This window comes from Mytilus galloprovincialis, chromosome 7, assembly GCF_965363235.1.
Source record: "Mytilus galloprovincialis chromosome 7, xbMytGall1.hap1.1, whole genome shotgun sequence".
Lineage (NCBI taxonomy): Eukaryota > Metazoa > Mollusca > Bivalvia > Mytilida > Mytilidae > Mytilus > Mytilus galloprovincialis.
The window spans coordinates 38,660,817-38,681,046 of record NC_134844.1 but is presented as its reverse complement, the minus strand read 5'-3'; the positions used below and the strand labels follow the sequence as shown (position 1 = coordinate 38,681,046).

Here is a 20,230-nt window from a genome sequence, read left to right as displayed (position 1 = left end):
AGATCAGTAGTAAGGCAGCTGGTGCTGACCAAAATGAAATATTTCTTGAAAAAAAACTGATGTACTTTCTTATTTCTTTCATTATCATCACGATTATAGATATCTAATACATCTTAGATTGTTTGATTAGTGTTTAGCGTCACTATCATCACTATTGTACTTTTATGTGGCGGTCAGTTTTATTGGTGGAGGAAGCCTGAGTGCCCAGAGTGAACTAGCACACAACTTTGAATACATCTGAGAACTCTGTATCTTGTTATATAGAAATAACTTTTAAGTTGCAGTGTTTTATCAAATTTGAAGCTTCACAAATTTTGCTTACTTATTAACTTGAAGAAAACATAGCAACCATAAGTAAATCTGTCTTATTTGTATTTCTTAAATTGTATGATTATAAATTAGTCCACTAGTTTTTTCATCTGAACTGTTTCTCATTTTTCATGTCCATGCCTTGGAGAGTAGCATCATTGGCAATCATACTATATCACCTTATTTTTAAATTAACCATACCTTAGGTAGATGTTCAGGTTTAACTTCATCCTTATGATCATTTTTACTCATCAATTTCATAGTCTCCTCTGTGCTGCCACTAGAATGTCTCGACTTACTCTGCTGTTCTCGTAATGTAAATAACTGTAAAGAAAAAGTCTTCTTTAAGCGAAAAAATAATCTTTTTTAGCATGAATTTAATAGAAGAATAAAGATAAAAGATTTATCCTTAATGGTAAATGTTCATTTCAGATTAGCTCATGAAGTGAGAGCATAAATGCAGAATGAATTTAATGGAGAATGAATGTGTCCCCATGGACACAGATGAAGCCCCTGCTTGCATACAACATTATAAAGGGACATAACTCCAAAACAATAAAAGTGATAAAATTTGTACCTAAATTTGTACTTGATCGGAGCTTTCTGGTAATAAGTATTGTGTATAGGTTTCATAATGTTTGGTTGGGGAAAACTGAAGTTACAGAACAGAAACTAAAAATTTTGCTTTAGCAATTTTTCAATTTATAAAGTGATAAAACTCCATAATGGTTTGAGTAACATCAAAATTCAAACTTGATCTGTATTTAGTGGTAATAAGGATTGTGTATTAATTTCATAACATTTGGTTGACGCAAACTCAAGTTAGAGGACAGAAACCAATTTTGGGACATACAGACGGATAAGGGTAAAACTTAATGCTCCCTCTGCTACGTCTGGGGCACAAAAACAACAAAACAATCACTATTAATTTAAAATTAAGAAAGTGATTTTTAAAGCATGTTTTCCTCACAAGACTCAAATACAGTATTTGAATACATTAACTCAGGAGTTTCAAACCATTACTTTTATCTGGCAATTCTGTTGTTTTTTATTATGTCAGCTGAACTGTGAAATTTGGACAAACATTTCAAAAGATACCAAATCTAAGATTTTGCCACAATTTCAGTCTATTAATTTTTACTGTGTCCTTCACCTTTGACATGGTGACCTCTCAATCATTAGGGTCTTTGTACAATGTAATCTCATGTATCATTAAAATTTTGAAAAATTGAACAACTACAAAAACTTTAAACTTTAAAAAATTATCTGTACTAGCACTTGACTTGACAATGCACAAAAAAATAGGGCACTCTTCAAAAAATTATCTTAAGAAAGGAAAAAGAGTAGAAAAGACAAAAAATAGGGCATTATAAAAAAAATATCTTAAGAAAGAAAAAAGAGCAGAAAAGACAAAAAATAGGGCATTATTCAAAAAATTATCTTAAGATAGGAAAAAGAGTAGAAAAGACAATCTAAATGACAGACAGACAGTAAACCAATAGAATAACAAGGTTTGAACTTTGAAGATAAGAATAGTAATGACCACCAGTACATGTATAAGATAGCAAATAAACCACAAGTATCATTAAGTAATTTCAAAATTGATAAAAGACAAATTTCCTTGTAGAAATGTATACTGTATATCAGAAAACAGGTATGTTTAACAGCAAGAGATGTGTATGTTCTGTGTTAACTAATGATCTATGTGATTAGCATTAGAAACCTTAAGTTAGGTAAAACCTTTGGCAATAGTCAAGCAGTATAATTACCTCTTGGTTAGCATTTGTCAGTTCCTCTTCTAAGGAGGCAACTTTTTCCAAGGCTACTCTCAATCTCTCTCTCACCTGAAATTATTGATAAATACTTATTACTAATTATTATGTAATCTTAACTGTAATTATTAATCTTGATCAATACAATTTACTAACTTGTATGACTCATTTAAATCCTGGTCCAAGTCATTTGATTGTACTGACTGGTAGTTAAATACAATATTTTGTCATGTTCATTCAAAATTAAACATTTCACATACAAAAATTCTAAGTGAGCATGATCTGAAATTTAAGACAGAAGGGTTTGACAATAAGGCAGTTTCTTTGATGCATCTAGTATTTGTACCCTAGACACAATATGAAGAGCACATTCTAATTTTCTGTATATCATGATGATGATTCAAGAAAACAAAAAATAATGACTTAAAAAGTCATTTGCCTATATGGCTAATGATAATGACTTTTATTCTTTTGTTTTACCAGACAGAAATGGATAATTTCCTTTAAATATCCACTTTGTTTTCAACCTTGTCTCAAACTTAATCTTCTGTAACCACTGCACTTTAGTTTAAACATGAACTGCAGAATTGACCTAATTTTGATCTCTAATACTTTAAGAATTGCAGCTTTCTTAAATTCACATTCTTTACTTATCTCAGAAGTAATTGGCAAATGAATCAGGTAATTTACAAAAATTCAGATATCAGAACAGGATAAGAAGACAAACAATATAAAATATCAATTCTTCTTATCTGAAGATCACATTTCTGGATAATGTCATCTAACACATCAACCCTCAAGTTCACCAGCCTTTTTGCACTAATCTATTTGATTCTGGATTTTTTTCTTTAAATAATGTCAACAGTCAAACAGGTTTCTCTCTTAACATTGCATAATAAGCTTATTTTAACGTTTTTCCATGAGATTTGACTTTTTTGTACCAAAGATGTTGGTTGTAAATAATCTTTGAGCGAAATCTTAGTGTGATACAAAGCATTTCACTTATTTCTTTAAAACATCATTTTCCTCACATGACTAAAAATTTTCTGCAATCTCAAATTTTAAAAGACGTCACTAAATACAGTCTGTTTTTCTTCAATAACATTGATTTGTACAAGTCATCAATTAACCTACAAATATCACAAAGTACCTAGCAACTAAGGGAATTTCCTGACCAATGAAACTAATTAACCTCTTTTCAACCATGTTTTAACCCACATCTGATCATTTCCCATTAAGGAAAGCACTTTTTTACAGACCCAACCCCCTTGCATTGGCTGCAACCCAAGCAATAAATGCACTACATAGAGCATGCCTACATAAGCAGGACCCTGATTAGGTACAAGTACGTACATTTAAACCTACCACAGATAACACGCCATCTCGACAACACATGTTATCATATTCCTCTTCTGTATCAAAGATTTGCATGGATTGGGTAATATTGTGCATATTATTGTACACATCTCGTATGACTATTGACTTTCTTTTGCTTGTCGTAAATCATTTTATTTGGATTCTTACTACATGTCTAATTTGGTATTTCAAATAATCAGTAGAAGCCATGGTGCAATATCCCGCCAAAAATCAATAAGTTGAATTGAGTTTTATCCAAGACAGGGGGATGACTCATACAGTAAGTCTGAGTGTCTATACATTTCCATTAACACCGGCCAAAAGTTCGCTTAAATCGTTAAAACTGCTTTTTCTCTTAGATGGCATTGATCTTGAGAAACTATTATGGAATTAAAATTTATTATCCCACAATTTACTGTCAATTCGGCAACTTTATACAATAACTTTTAAGATACAGAGGGTTAGAATTCCCAAATTCAACTAAAATAAATTCTTTAACATTATCCAAATCACTGGAATATAAGAGATACAGTAATAATTATGTATCAAATTATTTAGTCAAAAACTTATATATACATGTATATATCCTTTTTCAGGTCTGACCTATTGTGTAGCCTTAACTATTGAGGTGCTTAATTTAAAATTTCAAGTCTAAACTGTGGAGTCACTGTTATATATCTACCAGAAATAAACTCATCATAGAACATATCATTAGTCTAGAGGTTCTTCCTGTGAGGCTCATCTGCCTTTAACAATGGCCACTTTCCAACTTTATAGCTTTAAAGACTAGATTAAAATTCATGACGCCACTTGATCACTATTGTGCTATTTCTTGGTGAAGTTTTTATTGGTGGAGGAAGCCTGAGCGCCTGATGAGAATCACTGACCTTCAATAGGAAAAATGACAATTCTAGTCAATTTAGATTTAAGTAGAGTGCACCTGTACAGTGCAGGATTTTAACTCATAACCTCAGTGTTGACCTGTTAGTGATACAAAAACAAGTAAAAACATCTTATGCCAATCATGGTTCTTAATACCTGTTTGCATAAAGAATATAAGTTTTGTCAATTCAAGCAACTTCCTATGTCATATTTCTTAGATTAATTTTTCTTGTTTAATGTCAATTTCAGTACTATTGGCTATTTGTGGCAGTTAATTTTTTATAGTTGGAGGAAACCTAGAGAGTCCAAGAAAATCAAGATTAGATATTTTATTTTTTTTTTCACCTAAAATGGAGGCTTCAACTAGGCAGTAAATGTTTACTCTTTCAAAAGACAATTGAATATTTCCAAACATTCATTTTGTGGCCAAAAAAGGGTGGCACAAAATCACAAAAGCAGATATGTTCCCCTAATCTTGATAAACTAACTAGCTAACCCATTTTATAAAGAAGACAAACTACTTATTTGACAGAATTTTCCTGACTATCATATGTCTAATAAAATAGGACCAGAACTAGATTCTCCCATCGCAATACACTTTGGAATAACAACAATGGCCTATAACTAAGTTTACTAATCAAACAGCCAACCAGAATCAATAAATCAATTTCCCTGAAGTAAATATATGGATCAAATCATTAAACACCTGGCATTCTATAGTAAACAATAGTGGGAATAGTAAGAAACAATTGTTGTGTATTTGTTTACTGAGAAAAGCTTCTGTAAAGTCCAGTAAGAAACAATTGTTGTGTATTTGTTTACTGAGAAAAGCTTCTGTAAAGTCCAGTAAGACACAAGAGCAGGCAGCTGGCACCAGGATCTCTTAATTGAATTTAAATTATCAAAATTTTAAAACTATGTCAAATTACCAATATACTGTATGTACAAGTGTAAAGTAGACTTGTTTCATACTTTTTTAAACAGAACAAAGGTTGGACTATGTTTTGTGAAGGAACTTTTTTGTTCTACATGTGTATGTAGTGATCTCTTTTATATAGGTATATATATGTACAATAATCATCAAAAGAAAGTGTCTGTATGGGATTACCAAATCAGACTTTATAAGTTATATAGTTCGCTACTGACCCCTACGGATCCATAGAGGGTTAGTAAAATCCCTAGGGGATGAGTCCATAGGGGTCAGTAGTTAACTGTATTACAAATTTATCATAAGCTGGACTTTTTCTGCTGCATTTTGTAGAAAAATACAGATCCATAGGGGTCACCATGTGAAGGCGTCAAACCAATCACAACGTGTTCATTTATCTGTGGTGCGATAATAAGTTTTAACCTCTACACCAGTGTTTACCGGTACACATGCTGCAAAACTTTCTTAGCTCATTGGCATTGTCAACTGCTGTTGTTCATCTGAATGATAGGCTTTCATCAATCAATGGATATCTTATATTCCAAGGTAAATCTAATGGATTACTCGTTGGTACTGTTGTTACAGTATTGGTATAGATACAAAACCAGACCACTAGGTCACCTCATATCAATCAATACAAACAAACTTAATAATAAGGTCATCATCAAATAATTACCAATCATATTAACTTTCTTCTTGTTAATGTATTTGCTCAAAGATGATGATTGATTGGAGTGAATAAACCAATATTTAACAATTAACTTTTTTTCCTTTCTTTCTTTCAACAAATTTCATCTTGGTGTATCAATGTATCATATTTCTATTTTTTTCATCATTTTTTCAAATTCTTGATGTAGCAAGGAATCCTTCCTTTTCCAATCTGTTCTCCATTTTATTGACTATCAAACTAAACATTAATAAAAACTGGCTTCTTTTTTCAATTTTTAAATACATTGTTGTAGTAGAAGGCAGGATTGTGCCAGTTTTCATTGATAACTATTTAAATTAACCGAATAGAAGATGGCCAAAATTAAAACTTATGAAAAAGACAGCTATTTATCTGGTCAACTTCTGTATGTGTAATCCAAATTTACTTAGTTATGTGAGCCATTTATACAAGTTTTGTCATATATTTTCCTCTAACCTTCAAACGTCTTGTCAAATGTTCATAAGACATTGCAACTTGATTGTAAAACTTAACTTTACAGCTAGCCTAAAGCTTCTACTTAGAATGCTTTGAAGGAGAGCAAGGTTGACTTTCACACCTTAAAACATATTTATTTATAATAAAACATATGTAGTTAATAATCCCTGACTTAAATTCTCGATTTCAGTTGAGAATGTATTTATATGTACATGCTTATATGCATGTGAGAAACAATACGCTGGATAAAAATACATGAAATTACCATCAAACATGCAAGGAAGATTCCGCCACCATTTTAAAATCCATGCTTCATTTTCCCAGCCAAATAAAATTCATTTTTAAACAAAGCAAATATAGAGCACTTATAAGAGTACTTTTTATATGATATGAATATCCAGAAATAATTTCTGTGGCCACACAGTTTAGAAGGTACAGAATGTATTATGAGAACCAAGCTCATGTTCATGCACCGATTAAACGGTGGATAATGGTCAATTTCTTGCATCATTCAGAAAGTTTGAGTAATTTATTATATAAGGATATTCACAATGCACATGGATCAAACTGAAAGAAAAAGAAAACCATTGGTGTAGAAATTCAACCGAACTCCAAAATATGAGAGGCTTGGTATACAAACTATATATTTACTTATCATTACCCCTTTTGACTGAAATAATAAATGAGAATTTAATTAAATAAACCTTTCAAATCTCTTGAACTTGCTATCAAAGGTCTGTTCCACTTGTCTTCTCCTGACCTTATTAATTAGCATATTTCATAGGAAACATGTACAATGCCCAAGGAGGCTAACTATACACCTGACTTTATTGTTCATCAAACAAAGAACTTTCAACTACAAAGTGTACTACCTGTATTTCACATGAAAGGATTAATTTCTTACTTCATCAATGGCCATTCAAATTCCTAAAATCAGACTCTGAAAATTTACAACATACATGACATATACACATACAACAATAACAACAAAATCGCAAGGAAACATGGAATTCTATTTAAGCATTTTTTTTTTTCATCTATATATATATATTCCAAATTTGCTTCTTATGTTTAATTTTTTCACTTAATTTACCTTTTCATCCAAAGCCTTGTGATGTTCAAACAATGATTTTAAAGCTTTGAGAACCTCGACTTCACTGGACACACCTGCTGGAGAGGAGGCTTGTCGCTTGACCACTGTCATCCTTAGTGAACGTTCATGTCGTGATACTAAACATTCTAAATGTTCAAGTAACAACTGAAATCAAACAAAATCATTTCATAAACATTGCATAATTTAGAAGTAAGTATTTTTATACCTTATTAAATTTCTTGCATTTATGTACATATATCTGGAAAACTATAAAATCACGTTGAGAGGGGACACTAAACTTCTTAATCCCTTGTGCTGGGTCTTGCAGTTATACTTATTTTTTCAATCTTAACAAATAACTATTCATGCAGATTAGGACATTTCTGAAAAATATGACATCAGTATGGTGTATGAAAAAAAAATCTGATCCGCTATGGAAAAACTACCTATATTTACCTATGCATTAATTCATCTCTTTTGTAAAGCAGAAGATATACCTATTTTTATAAAAAAGAATAAATTATCTTGACTCTAACCTTGTATTACATAAATTATCTTGCTTAAAATAAAATCCCAGGTCCTCCTCTCAACTTCAAATTAGTTGGTGTGTAATAGTGAATCATAGTTGCAAGAATAGTTGGAAAATAATTTATAAAATAAAAGTTCTACAACATGGTTTAAAATGTAGTAGAGCCTGCATCCTCTATGGTAACTAAAAGAAATTTTCCCATTAGTCTATTTTGGGATTGGGGACAGGGTTGATAACATTTCAAGCTTTATTACCTTGCCCATTCTTAAGACTGGACATGACTTTTCTTTCACAATACATTTCTCTTTAATTTTTACTGAAAGGACATATATTGGTATATACAACATTTACATTTAGAACTCAATTTAAAACTTAAGGTTGCAATTCTTATTTAGTTTTTTTTATTGTTACTTAATCTTAGTTTTTATTTAGGCCAAAAATAAAATATTGTTTGTTTCCCCTCCCAGCACCGACCCGGTAGAATTGCAGCGACTTGAAAAATTTTATTGGCCATTCTTCTTCAAAATTTTTTTTTTTGGCTATGTTGGTTTTTTGTCATACCTTTCCGATGCTGTAATCAACAAGCGTTTTAAATCAAGGCATTTTTGCATTGAAGCGTCTATATCATTCGGAATCAAGGAAAAGAAACTGCCTTGCTACACGATTTGTGTTGTGTGCAAGGGTGATATTTGAAAATAAAAAATCTGAAGCATCTTTCAACCCATTGAGTGCACCTTGATTGGCTTTGTCTTTTACCTCTGTTCCTGTTTTAAGGATAAAATCTTTGAGTAAAAATGGTCTGAATCGTGCTTTAAATCAATCTACTTTGTCTTCGACTTCGAACAGGTTGGGCACAAGTCAGAAAATGTTGGATACGTGAATTCCCTGCTTTCACCTCTTGTGTAAACAATACCATTTCAATTGTGTTTTTATTTTTCAATTTATGGCATGAAATTAACAAAAGGGCATGTTTGACATTATAACTGAATCAGTTGAATTTGTAAATACTTAAAGTATTCTAGGAACAACAAAACATGTAAGTGAAGCCTTGTTTTTTCTAGAACTCGAAAAAACATACAAATCTTTTGTTTAGGAATTAATTGACCAAGCTGCATGATCCAGGTGCAATTGAACATAACTGAATTTTGTTCACTTTTTTTGAAAATTTTTATTCATTAAATTTTAATTCCTAAGTCATTAACATATCTTTTTGTCATCTCATAATTGATGATCAAGGTATGAATTGGTGAACACAGGAATTGTTTTGTTGTGAGTTATGCATCAAATTTGACTTGAAATAAGCTTGAATTTTAACTAATTAAACACTTGCTAAGAGCTTTCATTACACATTGTTATCACATGAAGGATGTGTGCTTTTGTAGATTTTATACCATAAAATGAATAGGAAAAGGAGGTCTCTGTATACTGTTTTTAACATCAGAAAACTGGGGTGTACACTGAATACAGGGAATACCCCACTTTTCTTGACTTATCTTACCTGTTGAATTTTGTAAAAATTACAAAATTCAATATAGAAAAATTATATCTAGAAATAAAAATAAATAATTTGCCTACCTACCATACCCTGATAACCTCAGTCGGGGAGGGGAAACAAAGATATTTTTAATGTTGGCCTTATATATATTGATAATAATAATTATCGCTATTTAATGCATTTTTCCTTTGATCTTTTTTTTTTTGTGATAATTTTCATATCATGCTACTCGCTTGAGATGGAAAAATATCGCTAAAAACTAAGCAGGCATGTGGCGTTTCTACTGAAATTGACATGCAATTGACAACGTCCTCATAGGTAAAATAGCGATAAACAGATTATCATCGATCATCTCAACTCAATTGCCTTTCTCGCTTTCACCGTCCCGGCTCAAGTGAGAATATCAATCTCGTTGAGATGATCAACGATAATCTATAATTATTCATTATTTCAAGATGTCATCCATTGTGATGTAATTGCAGGGTAAATCATGATCACTCTTATGATTTCTTTTCTGCAATTATAGAGATTTTTCTGTTACATGTAAGTTAACTAAAATGTTCAAATTCTGGGTCAAATTCTGGGATCAAAGCAATATTTTCTGCCCTTCAAAAGTTTAATGAAAACAAGCTATAGCAATTTACTAATAGGTATGAACATAATGGTGCATGAGCCCATTTAACACTAACCCTAAATATAAGGCATGCTTGAGGTTTTATTAGAAATGGCAGTACCATTGCTATTACTTGCAATAAAACATAAATTCCGCCTACCATCTCTGATGATGCTAGGAGATCAAGATTGTCTTTCAAATACCAAAACCTTGGAACAAAACCAAGTGCCTTATCAATTAGATTTAAAAAACTCTTAGATCTTTACAGAGAGTTCAAATGACTATGAAAGTTCCGTAGATTTATACTTTAAGTCCAGTATATGTTTTAAAATCCTACCTTACATTGTACATACAAATGCAGTGTATCCCAATAAAGTAATAATAAATTCACCATAATTTTTAACTTTAAGCCAATTTCAAAATTTGATAAAAGTTAACAAACATTCTAAAGGCACCTGCATATCATAAGAGATAAGTACAAAATATACATAATTATCAATTTATTTTCTAAAATCAAATTGCTTTCATCTCCTGCAACTATTTATTCACAGGAAACAAGACATTTTTATCGTGTTTTTCAGTGCAATCTTTCTGTACAATCTGACGTCCTTCTCTGTCTAAATATATGTGAATACGTTTCTTGAGCAACTAGAAGTGTTTCGTAACTTTTTTACTCAAATTTTTTTCTTTCTTCTGGTACATTTTGAAATCCGCAATATTTTTCAGGTTATGAATTTAGTTCATCAAAATATACCACAAAAAGATCAAACAAATAAATATCATAAGTGGTCAGATTTAACAAGAAATGGATTTCATGTATGCATGTACACAATATCTATGCTCAAAGGGCCCCTTTATAGCTTGCTGTTCAGTGTGAGACAAGGCTCGGTATTGAAGACCATACTCTGACCTAAAATGGTTTACTTTTACAAATTGTGACTTGGATGGAGAGTTGTTTTATTGGCACTCATACCACATCTTCTTATATCTATCAGATGGTTTAAACTTTTTGATAACAAGACTGACAGAAGCCAGAGTACTTTAAAATCCTCACAAGAACAATGAGTTATATATAGTAGGTATAATCTTGTTATTTTATAACAGTATCCTAATTTCAGTGAATTCATTACCAGCACAGTGGTAATTGTGTTATTACTTAACACTGGGGATACTTAGTTATTAACGCACCTTCAAAATATTTCTATTATATTCTTTCCTCCTACATTTAAATATCACATGTAATCAAATCTAACAAAGCATTGTCCTTAGTTTAAAATAGGAAGTACACAATTACATTTTAACAGAGTACTCTTGTCTGTTTACTGTGTTCTCTGATGATCAACCATTATAAAATGTTTATTTAAGTTTACTGTTTAAATGTATAAATTACTCTATGGTAAGCTTAACTAACAATTTTCTTGAAAAGTTGTGTACATATTAGTGTCTTTGAAGGCTACTTTCTTTTTGTTTTTTCTTTTGTGTTTAGTTCCTATCTTAGCAACACATCTTTCTTTTCTTCATCCTTTTATATTCGTTAGTCTTCTAATTACTAAAGTTTACTCTAACTTGTTTACTTGTACTGTGAAGTTTCCTCTGTATTCACTTTACATGATAACGTACCCTGGTATTGTTCCTTTCAGCCTTGAGCTCTGCTACTTCTTCCTCTCTTTCCAGTAACTGGTCCCGTAAAATATTAACTTCTTTCGATAAGGAAACAAATTCTTGCTGTAATAGAAATATAGTATTGTAAAAATGTTATGGTATATTTTTGTTTGCTGAAATTAAATATTTAATATGTACTGGTAATAACATTTAACTATTGCTGATAATAATATAAATTTAACATGTGCACTTGAATATCAGACAAGGTTAACATTCTAACAGGTCTCTTTAAAATACATTTTATTTGACAAGAAATACAGAAGGCTACACATGTATATGTAATATACATATGTACACTACCAGAGTTTTTGAAATGCAATCTGAAGGTTTGTCCACAGTTTGGACAATTTTGGTGTTTTGCAATAGAAATAATAGTGAAGAACATCACACATTTTTTCAAGTACCACCACCATGACCACTAGCACAAAAGAAAAACAAATATTTTGCTAACTCTGGACTATTGGTAAAGTTCTACTAGCAGTAACATGTAAACATCTAACTATTTGAAGTATGGACTATTGGCAAAGTTCTACTAGCAGTAACATGTAAACATCTAACTATTTGAAGTAAGTGTGCTAGTTGGTTTTTTTTTAAGAACAAACATACCATTCAGAGCTACGATGTATATGTAAGACCTACAGTTTACAAATAGTTAGCCTTGGTTTGAAAGAAAATCTTGAAAAAAACTTGTTCAAAGACCCAACTACTTTTGAAGCACAAAATGTTTTGTTATTATATTTTTTTTCTGGCATTCAACCTTTGTTCAGTCTTGAATGTCCAGGAAGCGCTACTTAAGGATGTACTTAGGTGAATTTTAAAAAATCAAGAAATTAAAATTGATACTTTATTTTGAAATAGCATCAAGTAAGGAACAAAATAAGATAAAAATATTGATAGGTCATGGACCTCATTTTCGAGATATTTGAGTTTCTAAAAAAAGCGGGAAAAGGTTGCCTCGGACTTTTACCTTACATTTGTATTGGTATTATTTGGGTCTCAAATACAAAGAACAAAAATTAAGAAATTGCTTAAATTTTGGAAAATGGCTTTTTATGAGCTATTGAAGTCTTTTATACAAAGAAAAATGGGTGTTATGGGCAAAATATTTTACCCTGTATTGATGGAAAAATACTGAGGAATCCGAACATTTGACACCAATTTCCAAAACCTCACCTAAGTACATCCTTAACATAGATTGCAGTCATCTTATTATTTCATTTATCTGAATTAAGTTGAGAGAAGTCAGAAAATAAATGCCATTAAGTCAGTTAAAACTTTTTCATGGTTTCTACAATCACAGAAGAACTTCAATGCAGCATAGAGAGCTTATGACTATCAGATTAGCCATAAAGTTCTACTTAAATCACCATGATAATTAATATGATAGGATTTGTTATCACCATCAGATCAACATTATATCCTTTAAGCATTATTAACAAAACATCTGGTGAAAACTTAATCACCTAGAAATTCTCTAGTATCACTTCATATGATAATAAATGAAATCATTTCAGGTTCTATGTTTTCATCAAATATAAAGAAAGTGAAAGGGTTTCCCTCTCTTGTTTTTATCATTACTACCACTTGGCTGATAATTCTGTCAGCAGTTTTCTATACCCTATAGCTAGAGTAGTGTGGTCCAGCATGTCCAGCTAACAGTAAATATATTAACTTCAGGTGTTTTTTATTATTTTTGTGTGTGGTTTAAAATTTGCTTTTTATTTTTATATTTTTATCTCAGCCTGAGCCTGTTAAAGAGTTTGTATATATTTTATAATAATAATGATAATGTATGTGTATATATTATTTTGTATTGATTGATCTAATTGGACTACAACAAGCTTAAAATTCCCCATCAACATGTATGTAACAAGAGAAGTCACTATATTGGTCCCAGACCACAATTGTCGTCCCTTGATTTTCATTGTTCACAAAGATTCCCTCGTGTTGACAGTGGGTCAATTGCCATTTTTTTTTTATACCCCTTCCAAATTTATTTCTCCATGTTAAATGCCTCAAATTGCAAGTAGGGGGGTGAAATTACACTGTAAAAAAGATTGGTTCCAGAATTTTAAAGGAAAGTAGTGATTTGGTCCAGCTGAAAAAGGTTAAAAATTAGCACTTCAAAAGCTGTCAAAAAATTTCAAGACGCCCTAAACATAAAACTGTCCATATTTTGAGTTAGAGCCAATGAAGTTTTCTATAATTTTGATATAATTTGTCCCAAAAGTAGTACAACACAAACCAAGATATTGAAGGTTAAAAAAACACATTTGCTGAATGAAAACATGCATTCACAGTTTAATTCAGTTGGACTAAATGCTCTATATAGAAGGCAGTGTGTATCTGTCTGTAATCTGTTTTATCTATCTGAATAAAACAGCTGTGATGATATAGACAGCTTCCTTACAAAAACATGATTTTTTTCTCTGTCATTTCACAATAAAACGTGGAATCAGATCTTTTAGCTTGATATCAATCTAGAGTTGTAAAGTTGTGTGATGTTGTTGATCCATGTTTAAATCTGATCTGTTATCTCAAGTTTCAAAGTAAGGATGGTGTTGGTCTAGATCATTACTGAATTTCATTATACTCATTGTGAATTATCACATTTAAACAGGTAAACATTAAGTGTTCATAATAATTGTTGCATTTTACATTTGTATGGCTGCAAGAAATGGTTTGCCCCTATTCAGTCCATACATTTGTAGATGTACTGCATAATCAAAATGCAAGCCATAAACATCATTTAAGCATCAAAATGGCTTAATAGACTTTTATTCAAGTTTTCAAATAAGCATCAAAATGGCTTTGACTTTTATTCAAGTTTTCAAATAATGTAGATTTTTCTTTTGTACCAATGCAAAAGTTTTACAAAATGTGTTAAAAATTGATCATTTCTGGCATACAGGATAAGCAACCAAACCTTCCTCCCATTTTTTAAATAACCAAATATGCACACATGCATTGTCTTTTAGTACCCATACTAGTGATGGAATTATGACTTTCACCAATTTTAAATGATCATTGTTTTATTATTTTTGAATTGTTATATTGTACATTGATTATCATGATTATGTCCTTAAAATCCAGTACATGTCTTGAGAATTATAATTATTTAAAATTAATAACACACAGTACCAAATCTGACAAATTTGTACATTGTATGTAGTCATGATAAAGGTCTGTGAGCTTTCTTTGTATTCTTTATGATGGAGTTGAATGTACATTTTGTATGTTGCTATTTCAACTCAAAAGACCTCTGACAAATAGTTCAGATTTATATTTAGTAGGTTAAAATGTTGAAAACTAGGACTATGATGAGACTAAGTGAAAAAGGTTTATGCATGTGTGTTACATGAGGCCTAAATTAAAATATTGTTTGTCTGCCCTTTTCCGACCCTATTTTTTGAAACAGGGTAGGTAGGTAGGTAAAATATTTTATTTTTATTTCCCAAAAAATAATTTGACTCGGTACATTTTTTGTCATGTGTAGGTGGGTAGGTATAATATTTTATTTTATAGATACAAAATCTGCAGGATATCATTGTTGTTTGTATTGCATTTGTTTAAGTATGCTTTTACTATGAAGTTTCTGGGATTATTTAATTTAGTATAATAGTCCTAGGAGGTTTTGAAAAAAATATAGAAAGTGAAGTTAATGCATATGCACTGCTACCTTTTTTCTTCAAATATAAAAATAAAGGACTATGTGGCATATTTTCAATGTTTATATGCCTGGAACTTTTTAGAGTTTTAACTTACATTAAAAGTCTTTACTACGTACCCTTACCTCGACCTTAGATTTTCCACATATTTCAATTTGACGGTATATGGTGACCAATCCCAAATCATGTCTCTAGGAGATGAAACATGAGAGATCATATCTGGTAACCAGTATGACAAAAATATTAATTATCTATCTCTCCCTAGCATGGTTTGTGAATCAGCTGTATTTACAATGTGCAACCTATAGCATGTTTTATTCACATACTAACAATTTTATCAAAATTTGAACTTAAACAGGGACTTTCTATACTTATGGAAAGTCCCTGACTTAGAATACCAGAGCCATATCTGTGAAATAAAAAGAAAATTTGATTAGAATATAAAGCCACTGCCCGGTAGTCCATTTCCCGCCATCATCGTTTTGCAACCAGTTAGAAGAGCTAAAACTAAGCATTTGTCTTATTTTACTTTCAACCCTCGAGTGTTTAAATTTTCCTGTGGGCCGGTGTTTCCTATAAAAATGCTTCAAGACTTGAAACTCACTTGTCACGTATTTTACATTGCCTTTATAAATGGTCTATATAAAGGAAAAACTTGGCGATTTTACTGCCAATTATTCTCCCCTTTACAGGCCTTTTGGTTCATGTCAGATATAAATAATATGCCAAAGCTGATCGAATGCATCATTATCATCCTGATCAGCAAAGTCCTCCCTACATAAGATACAACGTCCGTTTACAAAATGTTTTGTACACACGTTGATAATTTTGTTTTGGACAAACTTATTCTTAATGAACCCTGCTCTTCAAGTATAAAGACACACAGGGCAATGTTTGTCATGATTTTAAAACTTTCGACATCGATTTCAAAACAATGCTTTGAATATCTAAATGCACGTGTTCGTGTCAAACGCTCTAGTGATACCAAACGGACTAAACACTGTACGAGGAAGATAAAACCCAAGGATTCCGTTAAAAAAGTTTTGAGCGGTAAATACAAATATAAGATTTTCGGTGGGAACGAAGAAAAAAAATAAAATAAAATATTGCCAGGAAATACAAATAAAAGATTTTCAGTCGGAACGAATTCATAGGGTCGGTCGGTAAAGGGCAAACAAACAATATTTTAATTTAGGCCTGATGCTGGAATTTCTAGCTGCATTGAAGACCTATTGGTGATCTTCTGCTGTTGTCTGTTATATGGTCGGGTTGTTGTCTCTTTGACACATTCCATATTTCCATTCTCAATTTCATTTTTATTATGGAATTCCAGAATTTATGTTTTGTACCAAAGGAGGGTTTAAACATAAATTGACCATTGTTCAAACACAGTCCATGAAGTTTATGTTCCCTGTAAATACCTGAAGATTCAAATTTTGTTATCCATTACAATATATACATTTATAGCTTACTATAAAGTAGCGGTTTTGTTTGTTGAAGGTAGTAAGATGGTCTGTTGTTACATGATGTATTTAAATGTACTTCTTTTCCTTTGGTATGTTATTGGAAATTTGTCTCATTGGCAATTTCCTTATTTAATACACACTTCAATCAATCTACAACTCATCTCTCAAATCTGTTGCAGATGGATTTATTATGCATGGAATCAGTGATATAAAATCAAGTGTAACACACATGGAATTAATTAAAAGTTAAGAGTTTTGAGTAAAAATTACCTTTTATGCTTAATGGTGTGACTTTACATTTAGTACTTAATAATAATTAGTCGCTCAAGATAACAATGCTGAACTCAATGCTGAATACAGTCTGTCTTTATCTATCATTCTGCATAAATATGATGTACAAAATGTATAATTCTAATAATATGACTGCACCAGTCAGATTTAATCATTTTTCCAAAAGTTACCCAAAAAATCTCTGGAACAAAGTGTTTCCCCATAGACTTTTTTGATGGAATGGGGAAGGGTGTGGCGGTGTCTGAAGGAATGGTGGTCATGAATTTTGAAAAATAGGTTGAAGACTGCCTCCTTTATCATGTTTATAATACCCCCTTGAAATTCATTGTACATTGTACATGTACATGTATATATGTGAATCTGGAAGCTCTTTTTCTTCAACAGAAAGTGAAAAGGGAATTCTCATTGAGGATTGAAAATTTCATATACATGCAATGAAATTGAGAAAGGAAATGGGCAATGTAAGGCCAAAAAAAAAATAGGTGTGTTTCCTGTTGCATGCCCCAAAAAATTAGGGTCGGTAGGTAGGAATTTTTTTTTATAATCAGTTTGTTATTCTTTCAGGTTATTTTCATCAGTTCATTGTATAAAGTATACAAGATATGAATAGTCCATGTTCAAAAGTTGCAGAAGACTTGGCCAGGACTTCCAGCTTATAAAATTTTCAAACTGTCAATGTGGGAGATATTTCATGGTTTTTTCCAGTCACAGTAAATTCATTGTTCTTTAATCCAAAGTCATGATACTGATTGAATATATCAATAAAGGTGGTAGAATTAGAAAATGGGGCTATTATACTTTTTTTCTCGTTCCTGTGTGGACACTCATCGATTGTTATTGATAACACACTTTGACTGATGGCCATAGCAGAAGCCATGCCGTTGTTTGACTTCAATCTGTATCACACAAATGTTAAACATCAGTTGAAATGATGCAGTAACTTGAGTAAGATCTCGATTTTGTTACTTTCAATTTACAAAATCAATGCATGATTAATATCTTTCTATTCTGTTTTGTTAATGCATTAAATATATGTATTTAAACTTCATTATACAAAATTTGTGAATGCTAGACAGTTAATCCTATTATAGAGGATCTAATCAAGTACACCATCAGGTGTATCAACAATTGGATTTAAACCAATTAATGCAGAAATAACAGCAGGTGTTTTAATATACCTATATAATCCAATTAACTATAAATAGTAAGTCAGATGGCTCTTTGATTTCTCAAAAATTTTCACAGATAGATATTTATAGTAAATATGCAAAACATCTGTTTCAAATTTTTTACTCAAAAGAGATTAAGATCCCAATCACAGAGCAAACAATCTGTATTAAAAAGCTCAAAAATTAAAAACAATATTAATTCAAAAATTGTATTAGAAACAATATTTTTTCATTAACTCCATTATGTTTATTGAAATTTGAATACACAAATTTATTGGTAAATATTAGATTTCATATGTCAATGTATGTAAAGGAAATACTATTTTATTATCATTTCTAACTTTCAAGATTATTCGATTTACAACTCTATAAAAAATGTAAAATGTAAGTCTTTAACTTCAGACTGCACATTTTCCTTGAAATCTCATAGTAAAAATTTTATGAATGAAATATCCCAAGGCTGGGTTAATGTATACAAAATGGCTGTTTTGAATCTATTCTTGTAAAAGATGATGTCAGTTTTTAATACATAATAATGTATTTAAATGAAATGGGCGTGACTTGAATGTTTTACCTGCGGGGTAGTGGAATTAAGTTGGTTTTGGAGAGCATCTCTCTCCCTTTCAACATCTTGTAGTTTGGCTTGTGTTAATGATAACGTATCTTTAGTTTCTCTCAAATTTTCCATCAACTTATCTCGCTCATCCAGCATGTTTACCATCAAGTGTTCAAAGTTAGCATCATCACCCGAACACTGCGACTCGCCATCGTTCGAACCGTCCTCAGAAATCGTCGGCATAACATCACAACTCATTTTGAAATTTTTCCTGTTATTTAATCCAAATCAAAAGTGACATTCATAAAACAAATATAGGTTTTTCTACCGGTGATGTCAATAGCATCCCGGGTTACTTACGATCCTCGAATTTAGTTAGTGGTTTATAAAATTATCACTACATATTTTCACAATAATTTACGGTCCAAACAACAGAATGATGTTTTCTTTTCGCCTCGTATGACAAAAATTCCATGCATATTTACTTGTCATGTCTAAATGTTTTGATTTTTAAATGACCCATCACATCTTATTTAGAAGCCATATTTCTTTTTCTAAAAGTGTGTCATTACCCACAATTCATTGGAATAAGTCATCGCAAGGGAAGTAACTCTAACTGTTTATTCCTAATAGGCCAAAGTAAAATATCATTTGGTTCATAGATATTGATGCATCTAGACTGTTACGTCAACAATATATATAGTTGCTAGTCAGTGAAAGAATTTTTCTCTAATTTGTTTAGTAAATTGTAAACAAAAACAAAAGGTACCATTTAATAGGTCAATATAATAAAAAAAATATTAGTCGAAGAAAATTAGACAATGTAAAGTATTTTTAAAGTTCTCGTATAAAGTTATGTTTGCTTGTTCGTTAGTCCTATATAGTTTCTTTTTGTATTTCTTGTCTTGATGGCCATCTCTTCTGTTTACAGTTTCTAGCTATTTAATCAACTTTCCGGGATGACTGTGAAAATAACAATAGATAGGCCTATAGTAAAGATTTGTTTAGTAAGAATCTTGCTATACATGCAAATCCTTGTATATAGTAAAAAAATCGTTATTCAAGGCTGTGAATCAGTAGTATATAATTATATTATAATCCAGGTTATCAGTTTAAAAAAAAAAAAATACTCCAAAGAATGTAAAAATGTCCTCAGGTGCAATAACTCGCATAAATACTCATGCAGTTGGTAATCAATTTTGAATGGTACAGAATATTTGTTCCAACAGGAATAGATATTACGACAATGTTTATAACAAAGTTAAATTTCCATTAGAACTTCTGTTAGGTGGAATAA

General features: G+C 31.1%; 1 protein-coding gene across 15 annotated transcripts in view; it reads right to left on the bottom strand.

Annotated features, from left to right (window-relative positions):
- Window positions 1-19,502, bottom strand: part of LOC143082932 (liprin-alpha-1-like) — a 47,745-nt gene extending 28,243 nt beyond the window's left edge. For 8 of the 15 annotated variants that reach the window (XM_076258955.1, XM_076258960.1, XM_076258961.1 and 5 more), the window contains exons 1-5: window positions 18,952-19,501; window positions 11,742-11,846; window positions 7,485-7,649; window positions 2,079-2,153; window positions 511-633 (exon numbers count right to left, since the gene is read on the bottom strand). In XM_076258955.1, the coding sequence (XP_076115070.1) occupies window positions 511-633; window positions 2,079-2,153; window positions 7,485-7,649; window positions 11,742-11,846; window positions 18,952-19,191 (708 nt within the window). In that variant the 5' untranslated portion in view covers window positions 19,192-19,501. Of the gene's footprint in view, window positions 1-510; window positions 634-2,078; window positions 2,154-7,484; window positions 7,650-11,741; window positions 11,847-18,951 lie in introns of all 15 variants that reach the window. The other 7 variants (XM_076258948.1, XM_076258949.1, XM_076258953.1 and 4 more) reach the window with 1 other exon arrangement.
- Window positions 19,503-20,230: the final 728 nt, after the last annotated feature.